The sequence below is a fragment of the Salvelinus namaycush genome, chromosome 42 (genome assembly GCF_016432855.1).
Source record: "Salvelinus namaycush isolate Seneca chromosome 42, SaNama_1.0, whole genome shotgun sequence".
In the NCBI taxonomy this organism is placed as follows: Eukaryota; Metazoa; Chordata; class Actinopteri; order Salmoniformes; family Salmonidae; genus Salvelinus; species Salvelinus namaycush.
The window spans coordinates 8,280,525-8,301,689 of record NC_052348.1 but is presented as its reverse complement, the minus strand read 5'-3'; the positions used below and the strand labels follow the sequence as shown (position 1 = coordinate 8,301,689).

Below are 21,165 nucleotides of genomic sequence, written 5' to 3'. Positions count from 1 at the left end.
CATTGATGCATCCTTGACTAGGTTACCAGCTACTACTAATGTTAGACTACATTTTCACAGTTTTGGCATATATGACAAAATTCATGTTTTTGTTTCTGTTTCACACACACCTATCCACGAGGTCCTTACAACATAAGTTTATCATACATCGTAAACACATTTGTCAAATTTGTCATGTAGGCTACCATTATCACCATTACTTCTAGGCGGCACACTCTGCTAAAGCGTTTGACTCTAAATCAATAGTGCACTTTCACCATGAGCCCCTCCCGCATCAAGCTTTTTAGTTTTGGAAAAAACTGTTCACTGCCGGACCTTGATGTTAGATTCAAAACGCACGTGACGAAAGGGATGATTTATAATAATTCATAGCCTATAAAACATTATAGGCCTGCATGTAAGTGTAGCCTACATAAGAATATACTAATGACAGCCAAGTGTCATCCTACATTAAGACTGTCGATTAAACATCTTTAAAGGAACTGCAATACTGCCTCATGTAGGATGATAACGAGAATGCAACCTATAATCCTATTGTACACTAACGCTCATCCTCCTCGAGTCAAATGATGCATCTGTAACCACGTTTCCATCCACAGTTTTTGAGTAAAGTCAGCTGTGATGGAAACAGGAAGTTTTGGTAAAATTGTATAATTGCAGACATTAATTTGTTCTTTCGTCATGGTGGGATGTTTTTGGGTTGGTAAATACCTTGCATGGTGGACTTTGCTTCAAAACAACTTTAAATGCATGCAAGTGATCATCAAAACTTAAGGTTTCAAGAGCTGACCCAACCAAAAAAACATTTAGTCTTTTGGAACAATAGCCTTAATTTTGTAAAATAGTGCCATTTCAATGACTACTTCACCACATATGACCAAATCAAGACGATATTCTGTACCATGGTGCTTTACCCATTTAACTGACAAAACATTTGTGTGCACTGAGACATTCAACTTGGCCGCAATCTCATGGCTTTCTTTCAGGTCATTGAGCCTTGACATCTTTCCTGGACCTATAGCTAGTCTATCCTGGCTGAACGTTTCCCAATTATATGCCATGCAATTTGTGTTTCTTGGCTAAGGTGATTGTGACATTCTTAAAACTCTTCCATTTCTTTTTAAAGAAATTATGTTTCGCCTCGAAGCGCATACACCACGAGTGAAGAACGGGCCCAATATTCCTTATACAACGAGGATAATGTGTCATGAAGTGGTGTTTCGTTAATAGATTTCTATCAGGAAACAAATACTTAAAGCCTATGATGTTCAGCAATTAAGTGCTTCAGATAGATATTATCTTTTCTTTTTTTAACCTTTAACTAGGCAAGTCAGTTAAGAAAAAAATCTTATTTTCAATGGCGGCCTAGGAACAGTGGGTTAACTGCCTTGTTCAGGGCCAGCTCGGGGATTCGATCTTGCAACCTTTCGGTTACTAGTCCAGCGCTCTAACCACTAGGCTACCTGCCGCCCCAGATAGTAATGCCCTCTGTTAGTATAGGAGAAAACACAATATTTACAATTTGTAGTAGTAACAGAAGCAGCTGCCAGTATTTATCATCTTTCTGTACCAGATCACCAAATATCAATGGCAAATTACGGAGACACCAAGACTAAATAGCATTTAGACCCAAATCATTGCTCCCATCCAATTTGAGTGCAGGTGGACGATTCCTCTTCTCTGTGTGGCCATAGTTAAATGAATGAACTCTACCGTACACATCTTTAGCAGTCACAAAGTTGGCTTGTATATAGTGTAACAACTTTTACCTCATTGTGCAACTCCTTCTAAAATGTCATGCATTATATCAACAAAAATTGTCTGTAGTATTGAAGTACTTCAGAGTTCAATAAGCAAGCATGCTTCACACCGTACATATGAGGTAGTGTTGGGTTTGACTGAGTAGTTTGACAATGGTCTGAGTTCATGTGTTTTGTTCGTAAAGTCAGTCTTTGGTAATCCTCAGAGAACACTGTTTGAAAATCCACTTTCTCATTGAGGCAAAAACGGCAACAATAACGAGCACTAAATGATTCCACACAACCAAACAGGCAATGTATACCAAGATTATCTCCAGTTACTTGGATAATACTGCCATGTATACAACCACTGAAGAAGGGAACTTCAATACCCTCAGTCTCAAGCACTTTCAAATCGCTTACTATTGGCTCAAGAATGGATTCCAATGCATAAGTTAAGGTCCTGGGTATGGAAGAGTGCACATAAGTTAATATTTACCAAAATTGAATTAAACTTTGGGGTAAAATTTCTCAAAGTAAAGTATATACCTCCCAAATTGTGAATAACCTTTTTTGATCCCAATGGATTAGCAGTCTCAAAGTCATCAAAATAGTTGAATTTGCAATGTATTTTTCTCGTTAGAAAAGAGAGGATGTATATTTTAGGCCATCTTCCAAATCAAAGTAAACTCCATATTTAAAATTGTGCCCTGAGTTAAACATGCCACTTGTGTTTTGGGTTCTACAAAATTGACTGCAATGTCTCAAGAATTGGAACGTAAGAAAATGTATCAGTTAGGACTGTTTGATCATGAGTTCCAGTAGTGTTGTTTCTTCTATGGTCAAATCTAACACCAAGGACTTTTAACTGGTTGAACTGTTCCCCATTTTTGTATGAAATAAGCACTTAATTTTGATACCGAATTCAACAATGTGAAAGGCTTTTCAATATCCTGAAAAGAATGTTGGATTTTTCTGACAGTTTGTGTCTTTTGAAGATATACATAAGCGGTCGCTTTAGCTTGACCCTGTATCTCCTGAACTTCTTCTTCCATGGAAGATAAAACTATTTACAGTTGTCTGACCTACACTTGCAGACTGCAGTTGTGCAATAGCAGACGCACACATATCAAGTGTGTTCTTGTTAGATATTGGTACAACCTGGTTACAACTACAATTTGAAGGAAAATGGCTGATTATCAACGGCTGTATTAGCATCCAAGTTAACGTTTAACAAAATATGACAGTCTCCGGAATGTGCCCTGTTCAAATGCTTCCTAAAGCCTGAAAATCTACCAAATACACGACAACAATCTGCTTTACCACATTTTAGTTTAAGAGTTCTACCAGGGCACATTCCATGCATCAACTTGAGATGCCTCACGAGGAAGTTGGTACTTCCATGACTAGCATGGCAAACAAAACATATAACTTAATCAGCATTAGTGCAGGAGTCTAGCTCTGAGCTCAAATCAAATCAAATTTTAGTGCAGGAGTCTAGCTCTGAGCTCAGCAACCCTTGGAGTCTCCTTAATCTTCCCAATGTCTGTTGTACACAGTTGTCTGTTTATGAAGGTGTACATGTTGCGCAGCATTGTATTGTAAGCAGTACTAAAAACAAAGTGAGTCTTGAAAAGCTCATCGAAGGCACCAAGAGTGCTCGTTGACATGCAAGGCTCGCTTGTCCAGGATGATGAAGTAAGAATGGATGCTGCTCTTCATGGTCCCGACTGCAAGAAGATATGGTTGGCGGCTCTGGTCAATCGCATCAAGGTGCTCCTGGATACTGGTTCCTGCCTGAAGACGATAAAAACTAACACCATCAGTAGTTCATAATAACGGCTGCAGCACTGTCCAAGAATAAGAGTGCCAATACAAACCTTTTAGAATATCACAAGATGCTGTTCGGCTTGGGATTGAGACATCTTGCATGGTCTTTTGTGGCTTTGTGATGGAGGAATCAAATGGAGCAGGAGAAGGATGGAGGAAAGGTCACCGTCCCATCCTAAACAAAGAGATCCTGATTTAAAATGGTAAATTCCATCATCAGTGACATTAACATTTCAGAGTCATTTGAAATATAAATTATAAATGATAATCATCTAACCTTCAACATTCGTGTCAGCTCCCTCATCAACTGCAGATTCTGCCATCTGGATCAGCTCCTGAAGTTCAGCTCCCTGAGTGGCCTTGCTTAGGGTCTTGCTTAGCATGAGGATCTTTTGCTTGAATGTAGTTGGCCACCTTTGCAAAAACTTGGGCTGATGTTCCCCCTCCAAACAGCAGCACAAAATCTTGTTCAATCTGAAACAAATAAGACAAAGACAAAACTTTAGTTTTGTGCAAGTCAATTTCTTTCTCACGAAACATTCCACTTTAACCTAACACAGTTTGAGTAAATCACCAGCCTACACATTAATTGAACTACTATTACTGGCCAACCTGAATTGGCATTTAGTGATTTAAACACAATTTATACAACTTAACTTTTTTTTTTATTTTTAAGTCTTGCATCCGGAAAGCGTAAAAATTTGGTTCGATGGTGGAGCATTTACTCGGTCGTGGGTCATCTTCTTCCTGTACTCAAAGGTCAATTTCATCTTCTGTTTGACTGTTTCTTCATCAGAAGAATGTTTCATATGAGAAATGGCCTCTCTGCACTGGTCTTCACTCAGGGTAGCCAAAGTGGATGGACTGGACTCCCTCTCAGCAGTTGGGCCTCCAGAGTATAATTGAGTGGGCAGTTTCTCTGAAGCCAAATTCCTCAACGGTTTTGATTCTATACCAGAGGTACCGTACCCTTCTCCACTATTAGGGTTGTAATAATGTTCCTTAAGAAAATGAACATGGTTACTAATCTTGAAAGAAAAAACAAATAACCAAGTCCCATTTGCTCCGATACCATACCAGAAGAATTAAACGCAGATGCCCTTTATCAATTGTAATGTATACTTACATATCCATTTGCGGTGTAGGGATCTTTCAGGTTATGGGAATAAGGAGACAATTCTTTGTGCAAACGTTTCTCACACTGAGCGGTGGTGATGTCCTGACAAGAATATAATAAACTCAGCAAAAAAAGAAATGTCCCTTTTTCAGGACCCGGTCTTTCAAAGATAATTTGTAAAAATCCAAATAACTTTACAGATCTTCATTGTAAAGGGTTTTGAATGAGCGGTATGGCTGGTGGCATTGTCATGCTGGAGGGTCATGTCAGGATGAGCCTGCAGGAAGGGTACCACGAGGGAGGAGGATGTCTTCCCTGTAACGCAGTGTTGAGATTGCCTGCAATGACAACAAGCTCAGTCCGATGATGCTGTGACACACTGCCCCAGACCATGACGGACCCTCCACCTCCAAATCGATCCCGCTCCAGAGTACAGGCCTCGGTGTAACGCTCATTCCTTCGACGATAAACGCAAATCCTACCATCACCTCTGGTGAGACAAAACCACGACCTGTCAGTGAAGAGCACTTTTTGCCAGTCCTGTCTGGTCCAGCGATGGTGGGTTTGTGCCCATAGGCGACGTTGTTGCCGGTGATGTCTGGTGAGGACCTGCCTTACAACAGGCCTACAAGCCCTCAGTCCAGCCTCTCTTAGCCTATTGCGGACAGTCTGCGCACTGATGGCGGGATTGTGCGTTCCTGGTGTAACTCGGGCAGTTGTTGTTGCCATCCTGTACCTGTCCCGCAGGTGTGATGTTTGGATGTACCGATCCTGTGCAGGTGTTGTTACACGTGGTCTGCCACTATGAGGATGATCAGCTGTCCATGCTGTCTCCCTGTAGCGCTGTCTTAGGCGTCTCACAGTACGGACATTGCAATTTATTTCCCTGGCCACATCTGCAGTCCTCATGCCTCCTTGCAGCATGCCTAAGGCACGTTCATGCAGATGAGCAGGGACCCTGGGCATCTTTCTTTTGGTGTTTTTCAGAGTCAGTAGAAAGGCCTCTTTAGTGTCCTATGTTTTCATAACTGTGACCTTAATTGCCTACCGTCTGTAAGCTGTTAGTGTCTTAACGACCGTTCCACAGGTGCATGTTCAAACTTCTTAGGGCTAGGCGTCCCACTAGCATGCCATGCGATTGTTTGATGGCGCCCCACATCAAAATATTTTTCCACCGTAACAGGTTTCATAAATTCACAAATAGCGATTTAAATATTCACTTACTTTTTGAAAATCTTTCTCTGATTTGTCATCCAAAGGGTCCCAGCTATAACATGTAGTGTCGTTTTGTTAGATAAAATCCTTCTTTATATCCCAAAAAGTCTGTTTAGTTGGCACCATCGATTTGAGTAAGCCACTCGTTCAACATGCAGAGAAAGGAATCTGAAAATCTACCACTAAACTTTGTTAAAAGAAGTCAAAATATGTTTCTATTGACTCCTCCCGATACCCTAAAATGTAATATTTCATTCGGAAAGAAGTATGTTCAATAGGAAACCGATATTAGCAGGTGCGTCTTGTCTTCATCGCTCGACCAAACACGAATTTCCAAGAGTGTGTCCCTGTACTAAAACTAATTTCTTACTCGTTTTGGAAGTTACAAGCCTGAAACATTGAACATAGACTGCCGACACCCTGTGGGAGCCATAGGAATTGCATCCTGGGAGCTAGAATTCATCATTTCCCTATACTTTCCATTGTAAGCGCATGGGCTCTCAAAATTTATTCTGGTTGGTTTTTCTTTGGATTTTCTCCTAACATATCTATTGTGTTATAGCCTCTTACATTATTTTAACATTTCTACAATCATCAAAGTGTTTTCTTTCCAATGGTACCAATTATATGCATATCCTGGCTTCAGGGCCTAAGCAAACAGGTAGTTTACTTTGGGCACGTCAGTCAGGCGGAAATGTAGAAAAAAAAAGACCCTAGCCCTAACAAGTTAAACCCTTTACAATGAAGATCTGTGAAGTTATTTGGATTTTTACAAATTATCTTTGAAAGGCAGGGTCCTGAAAAAGTTTAGTAAGCAGCTGAAATAAAGAGAACAAACTAACATGAGGCTTAAAAAGGCTTGGTGCTGAAATGAGACACAAGCCCATGGAACCACCACATGAAGCAGAGTTAGCTCGCCCCTGTCCTGCGCAGTTATCTCACAAAGACGTGCAAAAAGTGAAACATTAGCTGCAACACACACAAAGTCAAAACTGTTCGACTTTTTATGTTACACTGAAGTCTGACAACCAAGTATTTAAATTAAAATAGCTAAATAAAATCAGTGAAATAACTGTAACACTCACCTTTGTGTAGAACAAATTAGGATTTTGTGTATCCAACAATGGCGTTGAGAAAAGAGGAAATTTGAGCGCAGAAATTGAATTTATGGGCAGGGTTGTGATTATGTTTACACTTACTGAGTAAAAGTCTTCAACTAATAGAGTAAATTTTTACACCTTAGCAATTAACACCAGTTATCAGCACTGACACTAGGGGTCATTTGGCAGTGGCAGTTACTAAAACAACTCTATGGGAGTCGATCATGTTTGACACAGTGAATTTAACACGGGTGATTTTACTGTGTACCTGCACTGTATATGCCAGAGTAGGCACATTTGCTATTTACTGCAACAGTTAGTTTTGTCACAATCTGTAGAGTTGAAAAACTCAGGGTTGAAAACGTATTGAACTTTATATTTTTATTAGGTATATGGAAACTTAAGCAAAAAAGTGTATTTTCTTTATGCAGATTTTTTAAAATATTCGCATAAATCTGTCGCCAATTGGAAGGAAATGGAAACCTAGCTTGTGACAAAGCAGATGATTATAAAATTGCATATAAACATGTCGGCCTACATTTAAGTGTATGCGTATGACCATTTAAATAACCTATACAATATGATTATTTGCCAAAAGCAGTGTGTTTGTGCAAGGCTTAACGATTCATTCTTAATCTTAATTTTCAAGTTGTTGGCTGTAGGCTACGTCCCTTTTCAACACACTAAGACAATACATGTAAGTCTACATTTCAAAGAGTGTGAAAAACTTGTGCGTTTCGAACCCTTGCCACAATTTGCAACAATTATGTGGACTAGGCAATTTACACCGAAAGCAATTTGACCAGTCAGTCAAATACACATGATAGTTGTTTTGATGATCAGAACGTGTGGTTGGAAGAACTTGTGCCAGGATAAAATCAGTGAGGTTAGCATAGGGCTAACCTCACTGTGTGCCATGTTGTCTGATGGGACCAGCTACAATTTAGCGTTTCGTCACGATTTTAATTGGCTGATACATATTTTGTATCGGGGGACCCGTTTAAATTTAAGTGGTTGCTTATGTTTGCAAGTATGGACCCTCCATGTTTAAAGTGTGTTTATTATCTGTGTGTATGTACCTGGGGGAGTGTATGTCTATGTAATCTGTATCACATGTCTCTTCCAGGAGGAGGAGGGTCCAGAGGTGCTGCTGTTGAAGGAGGAGGGATGTGTGGAGAGTCTGGGGAACCCTAAGGGGACCATGGTCATAGAGGACAACCAGACTACACCACCTCCTGAAGCCACAGAGGAACCAGCTGAGCAGCACAGGACCACACACAGTCTCACTGAGGTGAGCCCACTATGAATTAACGTCTTAATGGTACTAGGTCAGGGCCTGTCCACAAAGTAGGAGTGCTGATCTAAGATCAGTTTGGTCATCAAAATGAATAAGACTATATAGACAGGTGCGGGACCTGATCCTCAATCAGCACTTCTACTCTGAGATAGTTTGTGGTTACAAGCCCAGGTCTTGGTTAATTTGGTCTTAAGTTTTGGACCATGCCTTTCAATTATCAAAAGATGAATTAAAAAGTGTCAAGTAATCAAATCAACTAGCATGTTTGTATAGTATTCATAGCAATCCCTCATTGCCCAATCAGAAGATGCTCCATAGCAGGGTGCTCATATCAGATTTCTTAATCCAACATCCTCTCACTCTGTATCTCTTACAGTCAGTAGACATGGAGGATGGGAAGAATGATCTGCTGGTTGTCAAAGAGGAGACAATAGAAGATGAACCAGAGAGCATTGACCTGCTGAGTGGACTAAAGATTGGGGAGCAAGGTAAGGGAGAAATACATATAGCCTGCATATAGTAATAGATCTTCAATGGGAATAGTGATGCACCTGGCTATTGTTTTTTCTCCATTCATGAAATTAAATGAATACACCTTATGTTTATACACAAAAACACGTATTATAATGTATGAACTTGACCAGGTAATTGACAAACTCCATATATAGAGTTTTCTCTGCCATGTTTATGAATTAGATTTTGTAACCTCTTCCTGCAGGTGGTTGGCAGGAGGCTAACAGAGGAGACTGGGCAACCATCTTGGGTTCACAGACTGGTATAGCCAAGAGCCCAGGGGACGCCATCACCGAGCAGGCCAGGACCAGAGGCGACATAGTGGATGTTAGTGGATGGGACAGTGTTCTTAACTCTGGGCTGGGGAACAACACTGTTAACCACAACCAGAAACAGACAGGGGAACACAAAACAAAATCTGAATTTAGTATCCATGACAATAGACTGGCTGAGACCAGGGCAAGGCGTAGATTTGGTCTGCGGGGACGAGGAGGTGTATATATGCAGCAGGAGAGAACAGATACAGACTCGGCTAGCGATGCTCCATCCTGCTCCTATAGTTGTGATTCAGAGAGACTGATGGCACCTCAGGTTAACCCCCTAACAGATGCTGCCTTCAGCCTGCCTTCTATAGGATCTATCAACTGGAACATGGACCCTGTGACAACACAAACACTCCCTGGCCTTCATCCTCCTCACACTCTCCTTATGTTAAACCAGACCTCAGACAATGCTAGTGCCTCAACAGCAAATGGCTACACAAGCCCATTGACAAATGACAGTAGTAGTAACGCTATCAGTAGATCTGGTAGCAAAGAGAAGCGCTTCCCGTGTTCGTTCTGTGGGAAAGCCTTTCGTTTCTCTAAACAGGTGGAGATCCACCAGAGGATGCACACGGGAGAGAAACCGTTCGGCTGCCATCTGTGCCGGGCCAGTTTTTCACACTTGTCCAGCCTGAAGAGGCACCAGAGAGTTCACACAGGGGAGAAACTTTTCAGCTGCGTCCTGTGCAGGGACAGTTTTTCACACTCCTCCAGCCTGAAGAGGCACCAGAGGGTCCACACAGGGGAGAAGCCTTACACCTGCTCTCAGTGTGAAAAGAGGTTCTCCCACCAGCACCATCTCAAGATGCACCTGAAAGTCCACACGGGAGAGGACATTCACCCGTTCGCACTGCGGGAAGAGGTTCTTAGAGGAGCTACCTGACAATACACCAGCAGAAAATGCACACGCCCCATGAATAGTGTATGTACTAGTTTGTTTGTAGTTAATTCTGCTGGTTTTGGATGTAGTCGGGAACTGGATGAGGTGAACTGAGGAAAGAATGAGTATGATGAGGCAGAGGAGATGGTATGATGGTGTAAAAATGATTATCCGATGGAAAGTGACAACTTTGTCCTGTTTGATGCTGGTGTTTTATCGGGAAATGATAGTTCCTTAATGAATGTTTTCTTGACATTAAGTAGTGACGATGTTGAACCTTTTTCAAAGCATTCTAAAAAATAATTTTATCAAAGCAAACCTTTTTCAAAGCGTTCTAAAATTAATTTATCAAAGCGAGGATACCAGATTTACAGAAAAGTGTTACCATAGTGAGAAGTTATTCTACAATACTTGTCACATGTATACTTTTGTGCAATAAAAGTACTGACCATTTTTGTTGAAATTAAATAGAACATTTAATCTGTGCTGACTGACTTGGTTATTTTTTTATCATTGCCGGGACTGAGTTTCCCTTATTTCAGTCAATCCAAAACATTCTTAATTCTTGAATCAACACATGAATTTTTTTAAATAATAAACTCCAATGGCTCCATATATTTAGGTACTTGAATCACGTTGTTAGAAATTGGCTTGATTGTGGTTAACATTTTATAATGTCATATTTCTGTGTGTACAGTAGAGTTTTATATAAACCATTATGCTTTTCTGTTCAATATGTGTTTTACAGTCTGCAGTCCATGAGGACCTGCTGATATCTGATGTTGCTGGTGGGAGAGACTGGACCTCTGAAGAGGCTGGTCAGAAACCCTGGCACCAAATCGGACCGAAGCTCGAGGGACAGACTCCTGGTCGTCATCAGAGAGACGGAGGCTCCAGTCAGAGATCCAGTCTGCAGCCCAGACCCTTCTCTTCACAGTCTCAGTGCAGGGATGAAGCCGGGCCTGGGGCTGATAGAGATAGACCCTCCTATTCCTATGATACAAACACCACAGAATCCATGATGAGGGGTGGGGGGTGACCCCCCTGGTGGTAGTCTTTCAGGAAGAGCCTTCTTCAGTATCTCATCTAATGCCTAGTGAATTGGTTCATAGGGTCTGTATAGGTACCTCTTGTGGGCGTTCACCGCGAGGTACCTAGCCTTTAACACAGCACACAATCCCAACAACACCCAAACAATGGCTAGAGGTCAAGGAGGGAGCTCAAAGACTAACCACCTGAAGGTGGTGGCTCCTGCTTCTTCCACCTCTGGTGTCATTGGGTCACAACATGAGAGGCCGAGCAGTAGGACAGACACCGACAAGCCATATGACGTGTGGGAAGCGCTTTACTGAGGCGAACTATGTGAAGAAGCACCCGACTGTTCACACCATGGACGCCCATCAGGTGCAAACTGTTACACGAGCTTCTCCTCCTTGAGTAGCCTTAACAGACATAGGGAAGAAATCGTAGCAGTGTGGCTTGAGACGTACACATGGGATATCTGGGAACCATTCCCCATATATTCCCATACGCATCGGAGTCGAGTCTTTCCAGGTTATTTCACAGCTTGTTTCTAGCATAAGGCGCTGTTATACTGTAGATCACCTTATATAATCGGATCAGTTTTATTTTCTTTCAAATCATAAGCTGGTAAAGGGGTAGGCCTGTGCTTTTTGCAATTTTCTTTAATAAAACGTAAGTCTGTTTGACAGACAATTAGGCTGCGATGTCCATCGATTTGTCGATCAATTCCTCCACCTACCATGCACTCTTTAGGACCAAGTCTCTGACGGGGTATGAGAGGGTATTAAAATGAAGACTGTTTAAATGAATTATGCATACTCGAATTTGTCTACTTTCAGCACCATGTGCTGTCAATTTCCAATTGATTGTGCCTTTGCTGCTGCTTCACGTTTCAGCACCACAATGTAAGTCACTTAAATCGGGCTTATTGTGAGGTCAGTAACGAAAATTGGGGAGAAAATGGGATAAAAAAAATAAAAAAAATGCTAGATACTATTGAATTGAATTTATTTTGGGTAACAGACATAAACAACATTGTACAGTGTGGAGCCAGAAGATATCACTTAAAATTGGTCCTCTGCCCTCACCGAGTGGTGCAGTTGCTAGCTGTGCCACTAGAGATCCTGGTTTGAGTCCTGGCTCTGTCGCAGCTGGCCATGACCGGGAGATCCATGGGGCGGCGGACAATTGGCCCAGCGTCATCCGGGTTATGGGAGAGTTAGGCCGGCAGGGATGTTCCTGTCCGATCGCGCACTAGCGACTCCTGTGGTGGGCCAGGGCGCATGCACGCTGACACCGTAGCCAGGTGTACAGTGTTTTCTCTGACACATTGGTGTGGCTGGTTTAAGCGGACATTGTGTAAATAAGCAGTGCGGCTTGGTTGTGTTTCGGAGGACGCATGGATCTCGACCTTCGCCTCTCCCGAGTCCATACGGGAGTTGCAGCGACAAGACTAACTATCAATTGGATACCACGAACTTGGGGAGAAAAACACATATCATGATTAAAAGGCAAGACAAAATTATAAATCCATTCATTTATATTGACATCCTAAAAAGTGGCAATATTCCCTACACTTTTTCCTAACCTTAAAAATCAACCATATGAATTGCACATTTCGACCTTAAAAAACAATCTATTCATTGCACATCACACCTATCGTTCAAATAAATACACCTGACCAGCAGTAGGGAGCACAATGGAGTGGTTTCTCTTAGACAACCTTGTCCAAATGAAAACCTTTACCTACTTTTTCTTTGCTTGATCTCCAAGGGGAGGCTATTCCATAGACAAATGCCTGTATAGCTCCTCGCAGTACTGTTTACTTTTGGGATTTTACAAGACATAACACTAGCTCTGGTATTGTAACTGTGTTGGTTGCAGACCATTTCATTCAGTTTTTTTCATATAACCTCGGGCACGATCATTTTTTAAGATGTCAAACATATGATTAAGTTTAAGTTGGTCCATTCTGAATGGCAACAAGCCCACCTCCTGGAACTCCTGTACCCCTATATGGTTCCAAGGGGAGACATTAAGCATATACCTGATAACATTATTTTACATGACCTGCATTCTCTTTTTCAGCTTTTTTGATAGACCGCTATACCAAGCAGAGCAGGCATAATCAAAATAACACTGAATCAAGGTTGAGACCAGCAATTTCTTAAATTTGATGTTAAAATATCTAGTGTTACGATAAACATTTCAATTTGTTCCCCTTTTTAGAAAGAATTTTAGCAGCAATCAGGTCCCCAGGAAGGGATTGATCTAGGGACACACCAAGATAAGTTACACTTGTTTTAGATTCAATCTCCTGGCCTGCACAGTTTGCCTTTATCTTGTCAGCCCTAAGAAATCTACGTTTTGTTCCAAACAAAATCGATTCAGTTTTTCCCAAATGTAGCGAAAATTTGTTGTCAATCAACCAGTCTCTAACAAAATGCAATTCCTTACTCAGGGTCTCCTCTATATAAACTATCCTTCCCTGATACCAGTATGGCTGAGTCATCAGCATAAAGCAGGAGTTTGCACTTTACTGTACCTGGCATATCATTAACATATATAAGAAATAAGAGGCCCTAAAATTGATCCCTGTGGTACTCCACAGGATATTTATTTGGCCTCTGACAGAACATCACCAACATTACATACTTGTGTTCTGTTGGTCAGATAAGACCTAAACCAATTCACTGCTACATAATTTAGACCCATGCATTACAGTTTCATCAGGAGAATATCATGGTCCACAGTGTCAAAAGCTTTCTGCAAGTCTAACATGACCATACCTGTATAGTTCCCTTTCTCACTTTCCTGCTTGATGTGGTCAAAAAGGTGGATGAGGCAAGTATCAACGTAATGAGCGGTTCTAAAGACAGATTGGAGATCATAAAGAAGTTTGTGCTCGAGAAGGTATCCCTCAAGTTGATTAAAAACGAATCTCTCAACAACTTTGGATAAGGTGTTGAGAATCGACACAGGATTGTAGTTTCCTACATTTGTTTTAATGCTTTTCTTGTGGAGTGGAAACACCCGGGCTGTTTTGAGATCATTGGGAAATGTACCACTACTAATAGAAAGGTTTACAATATGTGTTATCATTTTAGCAGTGACACAAGCACTATACTTTATGAATCTTGCAGGAAGGTTATCCAGCCCAGTTGCTTTGTTTGTGCTCATTAAGCATAGTAGATTGGAAACTTTGTCCTCTGTTACCATGTACAGCTCAAGCAAATAATTTGTGATAACTTTGCTAAGGTACAAGTTGTTAATGAATGACTGTCCATATTGTCCATAGCAGGTCGGTAATTCTTAACTAGAGATGAGGCTATAGTGGTAAAAAATGTGGTAAAATAATTGTTCAACCTTTGCCTGGTCATGACATAAAACATCATCAATATCCAGGCCAATGTGCAGAATCATCCATGTTTCCCACATTTGAATTCTCATTTTATTCACAACGAGCCTGGGAGGAGAATGCAGAACCTTGCATTAACCTCAACACCAGGTAAGGAAGGGGAAGGGAGAGGTAATTGGAACAGAGGGAGAGAGAGGACATGCAATCTCAATGAATCTTTCCTAGATTCCTTGCATTATATCCCCTCACCTCCTTTTCAACTGTATCAGAGTATGTAATTAGGGAGCAGTAATACTGACATTAACATTTTTATATTTGGCTGCCAAAAATCTTCCCAGAAATAGTTAACTGGGGGAAGCTGTGCTCCTCTAAACTGCTCAGTTTTCCCAACTGTCTATACAGATCAACACAATATTTAAATATTACACCGTTCTAAAATAATTTCATTCAATTGATGTTAAATGAAGCTATTTGGTTCAATGTTATTAAGCTAAAGTGGAAAGACTGACATAAATTCAACTGACATTCATTCAACTGGTGCTTCCTTTGTCTCCCGCAGGTTACACAGGGACTGGGAGAAGGGGGAACCTAGGGGATTCTACTCGGACAACTCCCATCCGGGATTCTGCAGCCCATTTTGCATGACCGTGGAAGGGTTCTTTGATTGACAATCTCTCTCACACTACCATAATTCCAATGAAATAAGTAGTGCAGGATATGAGGCGGTGTAATGGATGAAAACCAGTGTGGGGATGTGGACTACTTACTACAGGATGAAGATTCACTCATAGAAGAAGGGGTCAGCAACCCAGTCCTCATTGTGGTAGTTCTGAGTCACTTTTTTGATTGGACTTCTAACACTGCTCTGCAGAGATGATCAACAAAACATCCACCCAGAGAACCAGGAGCATGTGCGTGCTGTTCGGTCGCAGCTTCTGCCACCTCTTCTATGGTTCCTGTATAATTGCGTATTGGAGGTGTGGGACTTGGCGTGGTGCTATTAACTGTCCCATCTGTTGACAAATGGTGACATTTTTTTCCTGCTCTTCCAATAACACGCCTCACTGCAGCAGGTCCAGGATCGGCAGACTGAGCCGATACGATACTCATCTTGCAGGATCTCATTTCTGTTCTTAGAAATTCTAAAACTAGCATTCCTGCAAGATTATTTTGTTTAAATATAATTTAATCTCTGAGAAATTAAGCTAATTGATTTCAACCAAATTGGCCACTTTAATGTATAGGATTCATTTAATATTCAATAAATATAGTACCTAACATCCGATTTGGACCAAACTTTTTTTCGAACAATAAGTTGGGTGCAATCAATTAGCTGAATTTCTCAGAGATCACATTATAATAAAACAAAATAATGTTTCCAGAATGCTTATCTTATCTGTTTCTAAATACAGAAACTATTTCAGAACAATCAGATGGTGGGTGTCATGGCTTGCAGAAATTACATGGAATGACCCGGAAGCAATATCTAAATAACATACGTCATATCATATATTAAGCAAATGCTTACTTAACACAAAAACAATTGACAATTGCTGCTAGCTACTGGATGCATTTATATATATCATTAATTTTCTGTGAACATGCAGTACATTACATTGTTACCATCATCTCCTGTAATATAACCAAGCATATCCAAAATGTTTATTGTTAATTAAATTATTGTAAAAATAATACAGGATATGAGTAAAGTAAGCAATTTATCATAGGAGTAATGGGGTACCCTACAGCTGTACCCTAATCAGGGGCGTGGTCACGTTAAACCCTGCCTCGCTGTGTGTTTCTTTATGAATGCGGCATTTGTCTGCTGGAGCGCCAATGAGAATGAGAAGAAAATATGGGAAAAGACGACGAGGTGTCAATGTGAAGAAAGAAGGGGCTTTGCAAGGGAACGTATCCTTGCCGCATTCAGACCATATTTAAGCAATAAGGTGGGGGGGTGTGGTATATGGCTAATGAACCACGGCTAAGGGCTGTTCTTACGCACAACGCAACGCGGAGCGCCTGGATACAGCCCTTAGCTGTGGTATATTGGCCATAAGCCACAAACCCGAGGTGCCTTCTTGCTATTATAAACTGGTTACCAACATATTTAGAGCAGTACAAATAAATGATACCCGTGGTATATCACGGCTTTCAGTCAATCAGCGTTCAGGGCTCGAACTACCCAGTTTATAGTGGAAATTCGAGCCCTGAATGTGTAATGTAATAAGCAATAACGTAATTCAAATTACTGCGCGCATATCTTTTAATTTAGTACCCGTTTTCATTTAGCCACACCCTTTGAGCTATGACGCACACCAATAAGATCCGTTATCTTCAGTGTAAACGGAAGTGAACATTGACCAAGAACCACTTTAGCGGTTTTAATTGTTGACGTTTGACATACTGGAACAAAAACTCATAACAGCACAGCATCACATACTTACCCCATGTAGTGTTTAATTTGCGTTGGAGACTGGACTTTGTTAATTGATGTTATGTAGGTAAAGCTAGCTAGACTAACGTTAGCTAACAATGGCTAACTGTATGGTTTTTCACACTCAAATAGCCTCCATCATGGAGGTGCTAGCGAATGCAGCCGTGGCAGAGATCTGTAAACTCGTAGACGACGACTATGCAGTGTTCCGTTTGGAAATGTCTCAAAGCCAGAAAGAAAACAGGGGATTGCGGAGGAAACTACAGCTATTGGAATTGAAGGTATCACGGGAGCGCGCGGAGCGCGTCCTCGCCAGTCGTCCCAGTAGTGTCAAGATCCTTGACCGATACAGAGGAATGGCAAGAGGTACATTTTGCAGAAGGCCGAGGGTGCGTGACATGTATCCCTGTTCGCTTCTGCGCATGTGTGACTTTAGATGTGTTAACCACATTATGGTTAACCAGAATTGGGTCTTGGTCGGTTTTTGGATACTATGCAAAACTTATTCCCCTGATTACTTAGCTTGCACAAAGACACAATATCATAATTTATAACCATATTTTTGATTGAATCAATTTCCTATTATTTACTCAATTAAAACAATGTGACGCATGGAACATAATCAATCAATCTATAAATATTATATCAAGAAGTTATGGGAAGGGTTAGCTTACATCCTTGCCAATTCTAGACAGTGGCAAAATTGTATTGGTGAACAATATAGCGTTGAGCATTGACAGTAGCTAACCTAACCACCTCTTTTCTCCCAATCACTCTCTCAGGTGAAGGACATCTCACTGGAGGCCACAGGAGCTTCGTGAAGCCAGCGGGACACAATACATGGAGAGATGACCAACCAATAACTATTGATGAGGGGAGTGGAACCTCAACCCAGCGCGTTATCGTGATAGAGGTTTGTGTAATAGTGTTGCATAAAAAACTACAGTCACTTTGGAAATAAAATCTGGCCCATTTATTTCAGAAAGGCTCCCCTCAGCTATTCACTTGCTTACATGTAAATCCTGATTTATTTGCCATATTGGAGCTTATCGCGAATTCACTACGACATTGTTATCCAATTCTACTCATTTCTATTCATTCTACTCCAGTAATAACCTCTCTTCTTGTGCCAGTCTGCAGAGGCTGCAGGTCCTGCAGGGTTGTCTCTGGTGAAACAAGAGAGGACTGAAGAAGAGCACCCACAACACAGCAGAAGCATCCCTACTGGTGTAACGTCTGGAGTGGCGCCCCCTGTAGCCACGGAGGACCTATCCACCGCTGCTGCGACCCAGCCCAGGACTCGATGCAGCATCACGGAGGTCAGTGGAACGCTGAACGCCGTACTCAAGTCAGAGACAGACATTTCAACTGTAACACAAAGACTTTTACAAGATGGATTATCTGACCACAGGTCAGACCCAGAGAGACTGGAGCCAGGGAGACTGGGCTGTACTCCTGCTACCGGCTCAGAGTATTTACTTTACGGTAACCGAAGCCCGAGGACGGTTCATTCCCATCGGGACTCAGGTGACGCGTTAGAGACTGGCAATGATCCGTCTTGTTCTTACACTTCAGAGATGGACCCTGGCAACACACCCTTGGGCTTAGAGACACAGACTGATCTGTCTAGAGGGGACTGGAACCGGTACAGTAGTAGTGTATACTCTGAAGGGTGCCTAGATAAGAAAGGGGAGGTTATAGTGGTAGACGATGGGACTGTGAAAGTGGAGGGCGACGCTCCTCCCACATGGAATGCAGATAGTCACCTAGGAGACGGACAATCACAGGGCAGAGATTTTTTAGATTACAGCGAAAGCTTAGAGACAAATCCAAATGTCGCAACCAACTCCCCTTTACACACGTTCAGAGATCGCGACCCAGTGTCCATGTCGTTGGGGCCTTCTGATTCACACGGCCATGTCCTTTTTGATCAGGTATTGAACTCAAACGACAGGGCTAGAGGCCAGGTTCAGGAAGGGGGAGCCACATCTGGCAGTAGTAAAGAGAAACGATTCTTCTGCATGTTCTGTAACAAAGGCTTCAGCTGCCCCCAGAAAGTGGAGATCCATCAGAGGGTCCACACAGGGGTGAAACCCTTCAGCTGTACCCAGTGTCACATGCGCTTCGCCCAGGCTGGTGACCTGAAGAGGCACCATAGGGTCCACACAGGGGTAAAACCTTTCAGCTGTACCCAGTGTAACATGCGCTTTGCCCAGGCTGGTGACCTGAAGAGGCACCAGAGGGTCCACACAGGGGAGAAACCATTCGGCTGTCACCTGTGCCGTGCTAGTTTCTCCCACTCATCCAGCCTGAAGAGGCACCAGAGGGTCCACACAGGGGAGAAGCATACAGCTGCCCCCAGTGTGAGAAGAGGTTCTCCCACCAGCACCAGCTGAAGATGCACCTGAAGATGCACACGGGAGAGAGGCCATTCGCCTGTACGCACTGCAGGAAGAGGTTCTCAGAGAGCCCATTCAATGCGTGGGTGGTTTGAATAAAAAAATATAAAAACATTTTGGGGGGTGGGGGGCATTGAAATCACTAAAACCAAATGGGAACTGTGTAGGAATGATAATGGAGCTACATTTATGATCTCCTCACTCATGTCTAGCTTGCTAACAGGCATCGAAACAAAATCTAGACAGTTGTTGAGCATCAATTTATTTATTTTTAAAAGGGGAATAATGGCAAATTTCAAAAAAGTCCTGACTCATTGTTTGACTGTCTGTCAAAGGGAGAGAGAGCTAAAGCCAGAGCTACATCACCATAGCTACTGATACATGCATGTTATTGAAATGTGATTAATGCTCACTGTGTAATTTTTTATTGGGCTAGATCAAATGTGTTATTATTACATGTATTATAAGCCTACATTTACAAAATCGGTAGACTAATGACAATCATTTACAAAATGATGCAGGGGATTTTGTTTGTAAGCCAGGGCCAAATTGCCTTCCTCAAGTGAGAAAGATAATGTGGTAATGCAGGCTAATTTTATGCAATGGAAAAGCATTCTAATACCCGTGCATCAAATAACCTACTCCTTGAAAGTCATGTATTGATTATACACTGAGTTTACAAAACATTAGGGACACCATGACATAGACTGACCAGGTGAAAGATATGATCCCTTATTGATGTTACTTGTTAAATACACTTCAATCAGTGTCGATCAGTGTCGATAATTTTTAAGCCTTGAGACAATTGAGACATTGATTGTGTATGTGTGCCATTCAGAGGGTGAATGGGCAATACAAACAATGTAGATTCCTTTGAATGGGGTTTGGTAGTAGGTGCCAGGAGCAGCAGTTTGGGTCAAGAACGGCAACACTGCTAGGATTTTCACACTCAACAGTTTCTTGTGCGCATCAAGAATGGTCCACCACACAACTGTGGGAAGCATTGGAGTCAACATCGGCCAGCATCCCTGTGGAACGCTTTCAACACCTTGTAGAGTCCATGTCCCGACAAATTGAGGCTGTTCGGATGGCAAAAGGTGGGGGTGCAACTCAATGTTAGGAAGGTGTTCTTAATGTGTTGTACACTCAGTGTACAGAATATAGCATACTTGATGAATGATGATCACTGCAATCAACAGCTGCAGTGTTGCTCATTGGATTACCCCATATCATGAAATAGGCTATGCTATTATTTCAAGACAAAAGGCGGACACATGGAATTATTTTTATTTGGATGGATGGTTGGCATTACAAAGGTAAGCAGATATTTTCTTATCTAAAATGTGTGTGAAACTTTTCTTCTGTATACATTTGTCAAGCTCATTATGTGTTGTTTCGCACACAGGACCCTAAGCTGAATGGACTTGTGCTCGGTAAAAACCTTAGACTATTTACACAATAAGGCCTGAGGTGTGGTATATGGCCAATATACCACGGCTAAGGGCTGTTCTTATGCACGACGCAAAGCTGAGTGCCTGGATACAGCCCTTAGCCGTGGTATATTGGCCATATACCACAAACCGCCGAGGTGCCTTATTGCTATTATAAACTGGTTACCAACGTATTTAGAGCAGAAAAAATAAATGTTTTGTCATACCCATGGTATACGGTCTGATATACCACAGCTGTCAGCCAATCAGCATTCAGGGCTCGAACCACCCAGTTTATAATGCACAATATATTCCAACAAAATACACCAACGACATCAGTTAGGAGATAAAGGTTGTGAGCACAGTGTTTCTGATCAGATCAGCAATTATATTCTAATGTATAGTGCCTTTGGAAAGTATTCAGACCCCTTGACTTTTTCCACATTTTGTTACTTCAGCTTTATTCTAAAATGGATTAAGTAAAAAACACTCTTCAGCAATCTA

General features: G+C 41.7%; 2 protein-coding genes across 5 annotated transcripts in view; both read left to right on the top strand.

Moving 5' to 3' along the window:
• Positions 1-10,876, top strand: part of LOC120034807 (zinc finger and SCAN domain-containing protein 2-like) — a 30,433-nt gene extending 19,557 nt beyond the window's left edge. For 3 of the 4 annotated variants that reach the window (XM_038981441.1, XM_038981439.1, XM_038981442.1), the window contains 3 exons: positions 8,128-8,292; positions 8,675-8,786; positions 9,017-10,504. In XM_038981441.1, the coding sequence (XP_038837369.1) occupies positions 8,128-8,292; positions 8,675-8,786; positions 9,017-10,017 (1,278 nt within the window). In that variant the 3' untranslated portion in view covers positions 10,018-10,504. Of the gene's footprint in view, positions 1-8,127; positions 8,293-8,674; positions 8,787-9,016; positions 10,505-10,762 lie in introns of those variants that run through there. The other variant, XM_038981440.1, reaches the window with a different exon arrangement.
• Positions 10,877-17,034: 6,158 nt separating this feature from the next.
• On the top strand, positions 17,035-19,970 carry LOC120034851 (zinc finger and SCAN domain-containing protein 30-like). Its single transcript, XM_038981499.1, has 3 exons — positions 17,035-17,198; positions 17,615-17,745; positions 17,966-19,970. Exons 1-3 carry the CDS (start codon positions 17,051-17,053, stop codon positions 19,226-19,228), a joined length of 1,542 nt encoding a protein of 513 aa, XP_038837427.1. The 5' UTR covers positions 17,035-17,050; the 3' UTR covers positions 19,229-19,970.
• Positions 19,971-21,165: the final 1,195 nt, after the last annotated feature.